The following is a 14626-nucleotide window of genomic DNA, read 5'->3' on the forward strand; positions in this document are numbered from 1 at the left end:
TGTTGAGCTGTCTGGAAGCAAAAAGGGGGATACTGTGCTTTGCACTGGGCTTGTCCCCCCTGCTCCTCCACCCAGCCCTCACATAGCTACGTGGTCAGCGTCTTTTATCGCTTACTGCAACAAGAGCAGGGGAGGAACCTCCAGATCGTTTCAGTAACCAAAATTTAACAGAGACCCAGACAACGAGAACATGAGCTCTTGATGAAAAGTCCTCTGCTGGCAGTGGTTGTGCAAGTGGCCATGAATGCCAGAGACTGGCCTCCCTCCTTCCCTCCTACAGATTATTTTGCAAAAAAGACAAAGAGTCAGTACAGTTTTCTATTAAACGTACCCCAAAGGCCAATTTTTCTACTGTCAAGTGAGACAATTGCAAAACCAAATGCTGTACAGTGGAAATAACCCAGGACAAATCCTACAGGCTGCTACTTAGGTCTGGCAGAAATTATAACCTAAAAATTAAAGCCACAAAAAAATATCGGGGTGGGGGGCTTACTCCCCCAAAAGCCAGGAAAACATTGGAAGCAGAGCTGAAAGGAGGCTGGACCTGCCTCAAGACATTATGTTTGTAATACACTCCATGGACGGTGTGCTTGCCCTTGGCCCCTGAAAACAAGAGCGAAGTCACAGTGGGGTTGCAGGACAGACACAACTAAATTTTCTTGATTTTTCAATAGATTAAGTCAGACAATTGATGTAGTGTTCTGCACGGTTCGGGGTAGGTTTTTTCTTAGGTTTCATTGCAAAAAAGCTTAGATAGATCGAAGTACAGACGGTTCAGTGGAAAAGCTTGTCTACAATGGTTGTGGCTGGATCTAACACTGCCCATTACAGAGTTCCATGTGTCACTGCAAATACAGCATCTGTGCTGACCCAGCAGAAACAGCAAAGTATCTGGCACAAACCTCAGATCCACTGCAAACACTGTGCTGCAAGAGCTCCATCTACTGATGTTATTGAAGTGGTACAACCCAGCAGAACCACGGAGTCCGGGCATGCAGAAGGAAAGCGAAGCGCCTGAGAAGGCAGTCTCCAGAGGCTGCCGAACAACATGCAAAATACAAAAAAAAACCCAAAAAAATTAAAAAAAAAAAAAATTAGGCCAGACCTCGCAATGGATATTCCTCCCCACGCACACACTCCAAGCAGCTCCAGATCCGAGAAGGCAGAGTCTGCAGCAGGTCGTGAGTTCACGAAGCAACAACATGGGATCCGGTGCACGTCTGCAGAGGGGTAGCTGATGGGCCTAGGCTGTCTTGCGCTGCAAAACGCCCTCTTGCCTAGCACTGCAGCTCAGAGAGTTTCTTCCCCTTAGTTCATGCTCCAAAATACTTAGTTGATGAGTGAGAGTTAGAGCGTTTAGTACGCCATTCACACTTCTCTCAGTTTTGGCATTTTTCTCACCAGAGCACCAGTAACAAATACAGCATTCCTTGCTTTGTTAGTACACACAGATAACGAAGCAGCCCACAGCGGGGCTAGCGACCTGTGCCCGGTGCTCTCAGCCGTGCTGGCACTCGGAGGTTACACTGAAGACTTCTGCAGACTCCAAGACGGCATAAATTCAGGAAGATGGGGAACGTTAAACCCTTCCAAAGTGGAAGCAGCTGCCAGCATCTGCTCAAACACCAGCCCAGCTCCATCTCTCCAACAAAGCCACTAGTGGTAGCTTGCCCAGAGCCTGACGCCCTCACTCAGCCTTCCAGTACTGGCTGGTCAGCAGTGGCCTAAAGCTAGGAAACTACTAATAAGTGTGTGGCAGTGGCAATGCCAAGAGCCCTCTTCCTGTAAAGCTTTTAAAAGTCTCTTCATGATGGCTGGAGGATTACACTGCAAGGAGACAAGTCTATGCCATATGGAAAATACATCATAATCCAAAGTAAAATGCTGTTTGGATAAATATCATTAATACATACATTGCATTCCCACCACTATTCTCAGAGTAAATGTGTTTCACCAGCAACTCTCCTACTTGTCTTGGTGCCAGGAACAAGTCTCTGCTCACGGTGAAGCTGGACGGCGACTGTACTGAACTCTGTATCTGTTCACTGGGACCCCATGGACGTTCACCGTCTCACAAGTTGTTTTACAGGGCACCATCTCCTCGTCTTCGTCTCCCATTAGCCAGTCTTGAACTACATCAACTGCCTCCATGGTCACGTTCTCTTCTAGCCATCTATTGTGCCACTCTTCAAACTGCTGGTGATGCTTTAGCAGCACCATTGGCTGTACCTGAAAGCAGGACAGTAAAGATCACTGGGAGGTTTCTGGGGGAGAAGCCAAAACCCTCATCTCTTTGTGTGTCTGAGATGTGCATGCTTTACAACACAACACAAACAGTAAACCGCATACCTGCATTTAAACATCTCTATTTCTCAATGTTTGCCACTCCCCCTTAAAATTTGCATGGTAAAGTAAAGGCTGCTAAACTAAACCAAAGTACAGAGCATTTACCAGCTCTCCTCCGTGTTTCATCCAACACAGAGTAGTAACTTCTGGGTGTAGTTTGCAGGAATTCAGCCACAAGACTTCTTATTGGTACCTGTCTTTTGGCTCACATCCTCAACCTCTGCTACTGCCTGAGCTGCAGAGAGAGTAATAGGAGATGCACCTGCTTGGCTCGGCAGAGAGCTCCCCGCCTGTACATGTAATCCTCCGAGTTCATGATGAACATCATTTTGTGGGTGTTGAGCTTGAACCGGCAGTCCACGTTGCAGGCACTTTCCACCCCAATTAGCCTCTTCCAGGAGCTCTTCACTTCGCTACGCAGAGCTCTCACTTGCTTACACTGCCACTTGCGAAACTTTTTCAGGTTTCTAGAACAAAACAAGGATTAGGAAGCATAAGTCACACTTGTTGATCCATTCTCTTAAGCTAGCAGAGCTGACAGCATAAGTATGAAATTTGTATTTCCACATTTAGCTTTCAGACTTTCTCCAGGATCTTCCTCCATACACTCTGACAAATATTTAGCAAAATGGGAACAAATTAGACTACAAATTCCTCCCAGAAGGGACTGCTTAGACAGTCCCACCCCTTTCTAAACACAGTTTCATGAACAAACCTCAATGCAGTGGTCATAAATTTTTTTCTTCAGCATTCTTATGCAGTGCACTGGACTACAACAGCCCCTTTGGACCTCAAAGATGCCTGCATCTCCCTAGAGTTGCTTGTATGGCACATCACCTAAAATGACTGCCACATATGCAGAGAGGAAGCAGTACCAGCTGCTGCAGGTGTGACTCAGGAGAGGGAGCGCGCTCACCTTTGCAGAAAGACCGGTTTCAGTAAGAAGCCATCATTCTGGTTGTTTGGAGCTCCTTCTACCCCAACATACTGCTCCATGTAGTTAGCCAGGTGCTACACAAGAGAGACCAATTTCAAGTCAGATTTTGCTCTCATCAAGACAAACACCACTGCAAAGAACCAGTTTATTTCCAGGCTGCTTTTTTATGAAGCTGCTGGTATCTCACTCAGCCCCAAGCTGATTAATGTTGTAACTCTTTTGCTAACACGCCCATTTCTGTCAATGACCACAGCCCCACATGTAATCTTCCCACCTCCCAGGTAAACTTCTCCTCCTGGCAAAGTCTCACAGTTTGGAACAAGAAAGTGGGAAAGCATTCTTAGACATCTGCTTTGTCTGTGGTACAGCAGACTCCACGGTCACTGTGATATTACCTGGACCTCCACAGGATCTTCTGTCTGGGTTTCTTCCGTATCCAGGAGCTCAATGGTCATGATCACCTGTCCCTTTCGCTGAAGAAACATTACCTGTAATAAAGTTACAGGCACAAAATATTGGCCACATGGGTTCACAATAAAATGCTGTATATTCACAAGTCACTTGGACAACAAATATGAGCTAGGAGAGGAGTAAGCAGCAGGGCTTTCCAGTGAGCCAGTATGCCACTTTACTGTCTATGCTGGTTTTGGTACCTTCTCTCCATATTGCTCGCTCTCACCATTGTGGCCTTGGAGCTTCCAAACCCATTTCTCCCAGGTAAAGTGCCACAGTCACTTTACGAAGTTCCCTGGCAGCACATTCTTACCTTGAAACAGTTCTCATCTGCCATGCAACGTTCAGCCTTCCACTGATAGCTGGTCTCCTTTGCTGCCCGGACACACCTAGAGGATAAGTTACCTCCAGCAGCACCTCGCTTCCTTTCGTTCAAGTAGAGCTCAACAACCTTCAAGCAGATGTCGTCGCTCACTAGATGGTGAAGCTTCCATTAAAAAAGGGGGAATTCGGTCAGCAAGTCTGGGCCAAGAATTAACTCTAGTGTGTTATGAAAGGAGCACAAAACTCAGCACAGCATCACACCTCAGATGAAACAGCAAAGTTTTAACTCCAGAGACTTCACACATTTCACTCCTTTTTTATTACTTTGCAATAAAAGGAACAGAGAAGAGTGAGGGGCTGATGTGCCTTAACTGTAACAACACTACAATTAGAAGACAGATTTGAGTAAAAAGGACTGGACTTTTTTTTTTTTTTTTGCCTTAGATGTATTTTGGGAATGGCAGAATTTTGAGAAGACTGGAACTCAAAAAGTGCTGGAAAAGGCCAGGAAGAGTAAATCCCCTAAGGTGGCCCCTGTACTGGAGCTGAACTATCTCACTGAACTTCTGTTAAAGAGTGTTTCCCCTATGTATATAACTTTTCTATGAATTTGCTTTAAGTTTAGTGACTCTTGGCATTACAGGGTACTGTGAGAAACCTATCTGTCTATAGAAGGGAGATGTGCAGCCCCCCAAACACACAGCACAGCCATCAAATTAGTTACCTGGCGGACAATATTCTGCACCAGTTTGTCCATAGTAAAGCCAATATAGGCATGGATAGTGAACATCTCCCTCAGAGTGTCCTCGTACTGCGTTGGGTCAATATTCCCATCCAGCAGACTCCTCACCATATCCAGGAACGCGGGGTAGTACTCCTCCAGTTCCACCTCACCTGGGCAGGGGAAAAGTGCAGTCACTTAATGCGTGTAAGAAGCAGACAGAAGTCAAGAGATACAAGGGACAGCACTGCTCAAGAACCATGACATTCAGTATTGAGAACATGCTTACAGACAGACAGTTCTCTGTAAGGACTGCTGACAGACTCTAACAGTTTTATCTCATGCACTTCCATGACTGCCTTGTGTAGTTACCTATTTCGTTGTGGAGCCATTTACATTTTAAATGAAAGTAACAGAGTAATACAATAAGACACTTGAGAACATCTGACAACAGTGGGCTTGAGTGAAGTCTCTATGAACGATGTGTGAGAGCCCTCAGAAGATAAATTACAAACTAGCTATCCTGTTAGATTAGCTGTATCCACAAATCACAAATATAGTGGAAGTTTGTACCTCCATATTCCTTACAGACTTGCCTGCTGGTCTCAGTTACGCTGATATATACAATCGAGCACTAGCAACCATTAAAAGCATTAAGAATGGACTATGTCCCAGATTACTCTTACTTGGTTGCTTCAGTCTTAGTTCCATGGCTGGATCATTGGTTTTTTCTTTTCTTCCCTCACAAAGGAGCTTCTCTCTCTCTTTTTCAGTCCGATATTCTAGAAGCTGCTTCTGAGCTTGACGATAAATCTTTAGGAGCCTTGAGCACAGAGTCTGGTGAAGGCGGAGGAAGAAATACCAATTATTATTGACAAAGAATAGACTGTAAACATCATCCAGAGTGTTGTGGGGCTCAGCAGCTGTAACATCACAGAAGGTTGCTTTTGCCTCCAAAGGACTGCTTGGAGGCCCAGGCACATGTTTTTTCCGTAGCTCAGGAGTATCCAGGTTCTGCCCCTGATGGTTTTCTCTGTCCTCATCTGTTGATTCTTCAGAAATGCTGTGCTCAGGGGGCTGAGAGAAAAACAGCTCAGGTATGAAGTGATGCACTATCTGCCGGATGGTTGCTTGATCCTCCTTTTGGATGGTAGGCTGCCTTTTTACATAATAGCTGATAAGAGACGCTGCATCTTCCAAAATCTGCTTATCTTCATAGATAAAGATAAGATGAGGCTCGTTTGTGGACGAACTTCTCCCCTCTGAATGCTGCTCCTGATGCTGTAATCAAAGGACAAATAGATAAAGATCCTTCCAATCCATGCTCAAGAGCTATTCCTGCCAGAAGAAATAAGCCAGTATTAACGCTATGCTTGGGACAGCCATTTTTGACCGAGAACTCTTCAGAGCACTACCACTTCAACAAGGTCCCAGGTGCTACGTAAATGTCTAGATAATACTATAAATGAAGGACATACAGGATTATTTACTAGCATACGCACCTCATCATAGACACTCTCAATTTCATTCAGCAAGCTTTTGGAGCGCAAAGCTTTGGTGTCATTTTGTTTGAAGTTGACGGCCTGGTGGTCAAGGGACTTCAAGTAGGCTTTCTCATACTGCTCCCGCCAAATTTTGTTGAAACCCTGCTGGGCCTCCCGCCATTCCTCCTCTTTTGCTTTCAATCTGCATAAATGTATGATCTACTTCAGTTCAAAAAGAAAACCACAGAAACACACACAAAGCATTTTTAACGTAGCCAACTGTGATGCACCAAAAACTTTTCAGTGTTCCTGAAAGCAATAAATGAAAAAAAGCACCACCACCACTGAAAATGAGTTATCCTTTGAAATAACATCTACAGAGAACAGTTGTTTAAAAAGGCTTTAAAAATTCTGTTATCAGTTTCTTAGAGAACCCAGGTGAACACAGGAGAATGGGAATTACCTCTTAAGAACAACAGGAACTGCAGTAACCGGGTTTTTCTTAAGACTTTCAATGATCTCTGGTGCTTTATCACCATAGATGCGATAAATGGCCCTGCGCTGGATCACTTCTGATGTTCCTCCCAAGCAATCATCCAGCCGAAATTTCTCCTGATCCTCTTGAGTCAGTCGTGACAGTTTTTTCTGCACACTCTCCAGCACACGTATGGTGGCTAAATTGGTCTCCAAGACAACATCCAACTGTTAAAGAGTTCACAAAAGACACAGCCTAAGAACAGGCATAGCAGGAAAATGGAGACCAGCGGCGCCAGGTTTGTGGCATGCATTCCAGCCCCACTGGGTGGAGCTAAGAAGCATCAGCAAGGTTTCTTACTGGAAAATATACCTCCACCAGTTCTCCCAGAGGTAGCATGCTTTTCAGAACTGGACTCATGCCTAGAACCAACTGACTCCAAGCAAATGGAAAACACCAAACTCTAGCTCAAACCAACGAACACTAAGAGAAGTTGCAGTAACTGGCCACCAATTAATTCAGTCAAAATCCTCATAGCTAGAAGTTTTGCTTTCTGAGGAGGCAGAAAGGAAGCTGAGTAGCAGAAGTACCTCAAACCGCTCATCTTCACAGCGGTGCAACTGCTCCTCATAAGGAGTCTTCTTGGAGCTGACAAAAGTGGAGTCTTCAGACCAGGATGGAAATGAAACCCAGGTATCATTTAACACCTGCAACGGTGCAAAGACATGATGTTGAACAGAGCCTTATGAGCCCAGAACCGTTCTCATGGGGTCTGATACTTCTCTGTTTTATTTTTGCACAGTTCTTCCCTGAGTTTCTATTGGAAGTTTCAGACCTAGTTCACAAGTCACTGTCATGATGCTCCTCAGAAGATTAGAGGTCTGTGTGGAACTGTGCCAGGGCCCTGCTCAGAAAGCTCAGGAGCACCTTCACTATCATCTCACAAACCACAGAGATCGCTCTGCAGTAATCAGCAACTGTAAGTAAAGGAGACGGAGATGCCAACAACAGTGAGAAGTGGAAGCACCTATGCTGCAAATGTCTGTTCTCAGTGAGAACAGTGCCTAAGACACTGGCTCACAGGGCTCTTTCAGGAGAAAAACTGTTTCAAAGGCCATATTGGTCCACTGCTAGAAAATAAATTTCAGGCTATTTAATATTCTTTCCTGTCTATGGGAATAAATTTGTGTATGCACACAGACTCAAAAGAGATTAAAGTGAAAGACATGATTTGAGATGGGTTTAGATAAAATTAATAAAATGCATGTGGATACTCTTATTTCAATAAATTGGATGAGTAACTGATGTGAGATTAAAGCTGGCTAATCAGCATCAAAGAGGGGAATCCACATGCAGAAGCCCTAGCACTAACTACCCCACTTAAAGTTAGGTAAGTGCACTGTGTGTTCAGGGACTGAATAGGTTGATCCCAAGATACCTCCTTGCAAATGGCTGTTCTTCCACTGCATTTTGGCTGCTGATAGGTTTTTGGGAGAGCCCGGTAACTCGATCCTATACGTTTGCAGGAAGCATAATCAATTTCCCGACTCATTCCATCCCCAGATCGGTCGCTCAGTGGAGAAGCAAATGAAAGCTCTTTCACACCAAGAAAGGACTTGAACTGTGCAAAGAGTTCTGGGAATTTCCTTCAAAAACACAAGTAAGCGTATTTTGTTATTTCATTCTGACAGTTTTAGGGTGGCTAATGCTGCCATAAAAGTGAGGGAGAAAATCTAAACAAACTTAGCATTGCAGCGAGAAATCTTTCACCAATGTTTTAGCTCTGTTGTCATTCTCTCTGAATTACTTTAGGGTTTTTTTGACTTAGGGCAGGAAAAGAATTTCCCTTCACAACTTCACAAATACTCCCTTAACTGACTGAGGAGTCACTGATCCTTGCCGTATGACTCTCCCTCTTCTGTTGGAAGCCAAACAGCACGAGAGGCTCACATCAGAGCTAGAACTATTTATCCTTTTCAGAGCTCTGTTCTGAGATTTCGTGTTTGTACCCGTATCATATTTTGAGAGATTAGAACAGGGAGTGTGAACAGAGACCACTCTCATTCATGAGATTCTCTGCCCCAATGATTTAGTATAACATCAGGTAGTCTGCTGCTTGTGAGGCTTTCAACTGGATGCACAGACAGAGGAACATATCCTCCCCAAAATGCTCTTTAAGAGCTGTGTAGATATGTTAAAAGATTCAGATTTTATTACTCCTCTTTTTGGATTAGCCTTCAATTTCTTGCATGCTACCTAGGAGATACTTTCTGAAGTTAAATCCAAAACTTCAGTAACCAAGTTTGCAACGTCTACCAAAAAGTAACAGAGTGAGACCTAAAAAGTACGACACAGCAGAGAAGGCAGTCAGTAACTTACCCTAAAAATGGTGTAACTAGCTGGAGCAACTCAGAGCCAGAGACCAACTCCTGGTTGAAGAGAGCAATGCAACGGAGAAAATTTTCGTAGACTTCCTGACTCTTCAGCACCCTACGCACCTAAAGCACAGTTTGGAGAGAAAAGATGAGATCACTCGAACACCACTTTTATTTAGTTCATATTCTAAGCAGTCTGAACCATGGGTACAGTGACAAACTTCTGTCTACATTGCAACATAAAAAGAGAATATGCACAAAAATGCCCAGTTTCAAACAATAATCTAGTAACTACAGATATTACCATGAGGAAACATCACTGAAAAATAGAGAAAAACGTATCTGTAAGAGTCAAGCATTCAGGAAAAGGTTAATTATCAGTTTCTATTCATCTTCCAAACCCACCTGTTTTCTCTTTTCTTGGTCTGTCTTTCCCTACCACTTGAAAAGTCAGGCAATTGCTAAGTGCTGACACATGATTTGTATAGAAAACCAACCGATTAATAACCACGGAAATGATTGAAAGTAAGTCCACAGAATGTGAGAACAGGCCAAATACTGACCTTGTCAAAGAAGGAAAACTCTTGCAGTGTCCCATATTTCCCCACTGTCGCTACTGACAGATCTTTGGTACCTCGCAGTTTCATTTTCTTCTGTTAAAAGAACAAACAGTTATCTTTAAAATGTTGTGACTCAAAAGCTATCAAATTCCACTTTGCTGACATATAACAGCTCTCTGCAAAGGCTGAAACTCAGTATTTCCCAAATAGTGATCTAGCATTGCTGTGTCAAGTCCTCCACAGCAATGTCTATCAAATGACTCCCAGCTAAGAAGAAGAAACAACAACAAAGGATCACTTGAGAAAGAATTCCAAAGAAAGATTTCTTTGTAGAAGCAATAAATTGACCCTTTCCAGGGCCAATACGTAGTACAGAAGATCTTGATATTTAGTACTCAACATGTTACCGCACACATTTAAGCGTACTTTAAATATTCCCTTTTTCTACAGTAATTATTTTAAAAATAACTTTGAAATTTTGTTTCTCGTACCTAACACCTACATACCTCAAAGACGCTACTCATTACAACTTTATCTAAAAGATACCTTTGCTGGGCCAGAAACAGGACGCAACAGCAGTGGTCTGGATCGCTTTTTGCTGTGTTCCAGATTCTTCTCATGCTCGGTTTTTTGGACACTATTCACTTCACATGGTCCATTTCCTGTGAACTGAAGTAAATAAATAATGATTTCAATGTTCTCTTCTATAAATCTGAACAGAACAGAACATGTAGTTAAGTCACTTGTTCTGCGAAATTCCAAACAACGAAAAGGAGCAAAGTTCATCTACTGGCTGTATGTTTTCCCATAATGTTTTGCATTCCTAAAGCTTCTTTATGTATTCTACATACAAACAGAGAGCATTCAATATTCTGCCTTGTTCTAAGCATACACGTACCAAAGACCTTTTAGCCTCTGGGAGGAACTGTCCAAACTCAGAAAGCAGATCCTCCTGTCCCCTGAACAGATTTGCTACTTCAGTAAACACTTCTTCCTCTGACATGCCCCGAAAGGGTCGGCCTTTAGTGTTCAGCTGTTCTTTCTAAAAAAGATAGGTGCAGATGTTAAATAGAGTCAAAAACATACCTCACCATGCAAGAAAACTCAGCCAAAAACCTTTTGCTACGCAAACCTGAAGTAACCATCAGATAGCCCAAGGTTCTTACAGTGCATTCTTCACACAGAATATCACCAAACCAACTGCAGGTTAGTAAAGACAGATCTAGATATGACCCGTTTACGCCTCAGACCCTGGAAAGTTCTACAATTTTCACCCTTTTGTCATTTCACGTGAATATCTATGAGGCAGTTGTTGGATAAAGGCTAGTGCTTGGGAACTGCATAAGCCTGTTCAATAGGCAGACATTTCACTTGACAACTAGCCCTCAAACAGCTACAGTGCAAACCCACCATCGCTTATATGGAAGACTTTTTACCTGGTAGGTATGAAGAATTTCTAAAAAGGATCTGTAGATTTCTGGATGGTCAAGAAAACGTGTTTTGATCTTATTGACGTAACTGATAGCGTTATTGAACTCTACGGAATCAGACTCCAAAGGAATTTGGGATTTATCTTCTTTGTACGGAAGCTGTTGCCTAAACTCCTCGGAACAGTCACTGTGATTGTGCGAATTCTCCTGGGAGTAGTGCAACAACAGCCCGCTGCCAGGGAGAGCGCTGGGAACAGGCTCTGAGGGCACCTAGCGGCATAAGACACAGAAGGCAGTGACTCGTACAGAAACATCGGTGCAAGTTCAACAACAGTCTAGCGTCAGGATTTTCAAGCTGTTTAGCTAAGACAAATTACCATGTGAAGAAGAAAGACAAAAGATTTAATTAGCCAATAAATTACCCTATCTAGTTTATTAACACCATCAGTTAAAAAAATCCCGTAACTCATATCTGGCTTATGAACCATCTGACTCATTATCACTTTTGACTGTCACTGCATTATCCACTACGCTTGAGAGGGTGTACAATAACGTGCACTGCAGTTTCTGTTACCACTGTTTTATTTTAGAGGAACCGTCAGTTTTAAGAAACATATTAAAACATAAGGCTCTTAAAGACGCTAAATTTCTAAGCAGCAGAGAGATCTAAGGGAACTGAGATCTAAAAGATATTTACTGCTACTAATTAGAGTTAAACCACAAGTTTATCAGTAGAATTCAGGTAATAGCTCTGTTTCAGCCTCCACAACCACACAACAACAACAAAAAAGAAGCAGAAGCCAATATGTCTCCATCTGTATTACAGCAGATGTCTCATTGCAGGATGTTAGCAATTGCATGGCAATACCTGACACGTATTTTTTGCCTATTGCCTGAACACATTTCCCAGTTTCGCAGTGGAAGATTGGAAATGCGATTCTTCCAGGATCTCTTTTTGAAATTTGTCACCACACACATGACATATTGAGAATCTATATAAATATGTCAAGCCAATTACAATTTCAGTTTTCAAATCTGACTGAAGTTGACTGGAGTTGAAGTGGTACTTCATGCAGGAATATCATTCTTGCATAAGCTAAACTAACAACTGGTTTGAGAATAAGTGTTTCAATTTATATTATACCCATTATCATAGACTTTGAAAACCACGTAAAAACTTTAGCAACATGCAATACACATAAATCTACATAGCCTAAACTGTGCAAGAGGTGTGTATACCGACAGATGTAACAGAATTTATTTAGAGAATATGAGCTCTATAACCTACCTGACTATTCAAAGGTGACTGTATACTTAACTTCCCATTCTTTGGAATTTCTATCCTATAGCCCAGAGGGAGGAAAGCATTGAATCCTACAATGAGGTCGGGATGCTCATGGAAAAGCTGTGAAACACGTCGGATTACTCCAGGTGTGTCAATGCTAAAATTGAAAAGAGTTTGTTACTTGTGTCCAAATCAGAAATACAAGTTAAGCCTAGCAAATTACAGAGGTATGAGAAGCATCTGGCTTCTCAGAGACGCAATTTTTTAACAAGCAAGTTTGAGAACCTCAGACCTAGAAATGAGCCCAAGCAGAGGGAATGACCACCATCCACTGCAGCCTCATACTGGGAGCGTTACCCACAGAGAGGAGATATGAGTGTGCAGGTTACCCAAAACGGGCAAGACAGCCATCACCTCTAGGGCTGACAGGTCACAGAGGGGCTCTGCACTCAAGCTTCTTCACTTATTTTCCAGATCTGCATTTCAGAGCGGGAAGTAAAAATAGATTTGCCTTTTCCTGTGGATTTTGTCTCTGGAAAACGATGGGAGGGACAGAGACCCTCCACCTCCAGTGTCTAGCGATTGCACTACTGGGGACAGGCCAGCAAGGTGACCTGTGCGTCTGTGGAGGTGGAAAGATGGTGTGAGGGCTGGGGGACCCTGCAAAGGCAGAGAGACCCCCGCAAAGGCCGAGGGGCTCCCCGGAGCAGCCCTGGGGCGCAGGGCCTGGGCCTTACCTCTGGCTCTTGAACTCTTTCATGATTTCCAGGAAGCCGTTGTAGGTGGCGGGGTCACTGCCAAAGCGGATCTTCACCTGGTCCAGGTAGGAGAGCGCATCCTCCACCTGGAGAGTGAGAACGCGGGTGAGGCCCAGAAGAGGGGAACAGGCCCTGGGGCACCCCACGGTCCCAGAATGGGGGCAGGGGCACCCCACAGCACTGAGGGAGGTGGGAACAGGCCCCGGGGGGAGCCCCACAGCACCGGGGAAGGGGGGGCAGCTGGGGAAGGGGCACAAGGTACCAGAGGAGGAGGCCCGGAGGAAGGCAGGCCCCGGTGGGGCACCCCCGTACTGGGGAAGGTGGGCCTCGCGGTGCTGGAGGAGGATGGCAGGGCACGGAGAGGAGCCCGGTACCGGGGAGAGGGGAACAGGTCCCCGGGGAGGATCCCAGCGGTGTCGGAGGACAACTCCCAGGCTGGGGAGAGGGGGCACGGTATAGGGGAGGGGGGAACAGGCCCGAGGGGGCCTCACGTACCGGAGAAGGAGGGCGCAGGCCCCAGGGGACCCCACGGTACCGGGAGAGGAGGGCGGGGGTGCCCCACGGCACCGGGGGGAGAAGGCCCCGGGACACCCCACGGTACCGGCGGGGGGGACAGGTGCCGAGGGCGGGTTCGGCACCGCGGACGAGGCGGGGCAGGTCACGGCGGGGCGGGCAGGGCCGTGCCGGGGGGTCGAGGGCGGCGGGGAGCGGCCCTTCGCGGGGCGGGGGGGGAAGGGAGGAATCACGGCGGTCCCGGCGGGGACGGCCCCCGGGCCGGTCGCCGCACTCACATGCACCGGCAGCTTCTCCTGCGCCGCGGCCCGGCCGCCGCCGCCGCCGCCCCAGCGCGGGGCGCTGCCCCCCCGGCCGCCGCCGCCCCCCGCCGCCATGTTGGGAGTCGGGCAGCAGCGCGCCCCCCGTCAGCGCGTGCGGAGCGCCTGCGTCAGCGCGCACGGCGCCGCCGGCCCGCCCGCCCGCGCGCCACGGCCCGGCCCGGCCCGGCGCGGAACCTTCGAGGCCGCCGTCGGCGCCGCCCGGGAGCGCGCGCTGCTTCCGGCCGTTCAACCGCCATGGCGGGAGCTGCGCCTCAGGCGGCTGCTCGGCGGCTGCGGGAGGGGGAGCGGCGCGGCGCCGGCCCCGGTGAGCGGCGTGAGGGAGGGGATTACCGGGGGTCCGGCGCCGGCGGGGTGAGCGCGCTCCGGGCAGGGGGGCGCGGGGGTGGCGGTCGGCAGCGGGCTGGTGGGGCCGGGGCTGGTGGGGCCGGGGCTGGTGGGGCCGGGGCTGGTGGAGAGCCCCTGAGGGGGCAGCGGCGGCCCAAGTCCCCGGTGCCTCTCTGCCGGGAACCGGTGGCCCTCGCGGGAAGGCCGCAGTGCCGAGTGTCCGCCGGCGGCTTCTCCTGAGCTCCGGGCGGCGGTCAGCGGCCCGCACCGAGCTCTAGAGCCTGCTGTGGTGTAGCCGGATAACGTGGGGGTTTGGGG

The 14626-nt window shown here is 46.7% G+C and overlaps 1 protein-coding gene across 1 annotated transcript; it reads right to left on the bottom strand.

Moving 5' to 3' along the window:
• Positions 1 to 245: 245 nt before the first annotated feature.
• Positions 246 to 14038, bottom strand: SIN3B (SIN3 transcription regulator family member B). The gene is made up of 19 exons (XM_059831665.1): positions 13940 to 14038; positions 13128 to 13234; positions 12394 to 12547; positions 11112 to 11375; positions 10574 to 10717; positions 10222 to 10344; positions 9679 to 9768; positions 9120 to 9238; positions 8179 to 8386; positions 7331 to 7447; positions 6729 to 6967; positions 6284 to 6467; positions 5468 to 6062; positions 4785 to 4954; positions 4050 to 4223; positions 3679 to 3771; positions 3263 to 3357; positions 2609 to 2813; positions 246 to 2229 (listed from the first exon to the last, which is right to left on the bottom strand). The coding sequence occupies exons 1-19, from the start codon at positions 14036 to 14038 to the stop codon at positions 1999 to 2001; spliced, it is 3411 nt and encodes a 1136-aa protein (XP_059687648.1). The 3' UTR covers positions 246 to 1998.
• Between the last annotated feature and the right edge of the window lie 588 nt (positions 14039 to 14626).

This window comes from Gavia stellata, chromosome 32, assembly GCF_030936135.1.
Source record: "Gavia stellata isolate bGavSte3 chromosome 32, bGavSte3.hap2, whole genome shotgun sequence".
Classification (NCBI taxonomy): domain Eukaryota; kingdom Metazoa; phylum Chordata; class Aves; order Gaviiformes; family Gaviidae; genus Gavia; species Gavia stellata.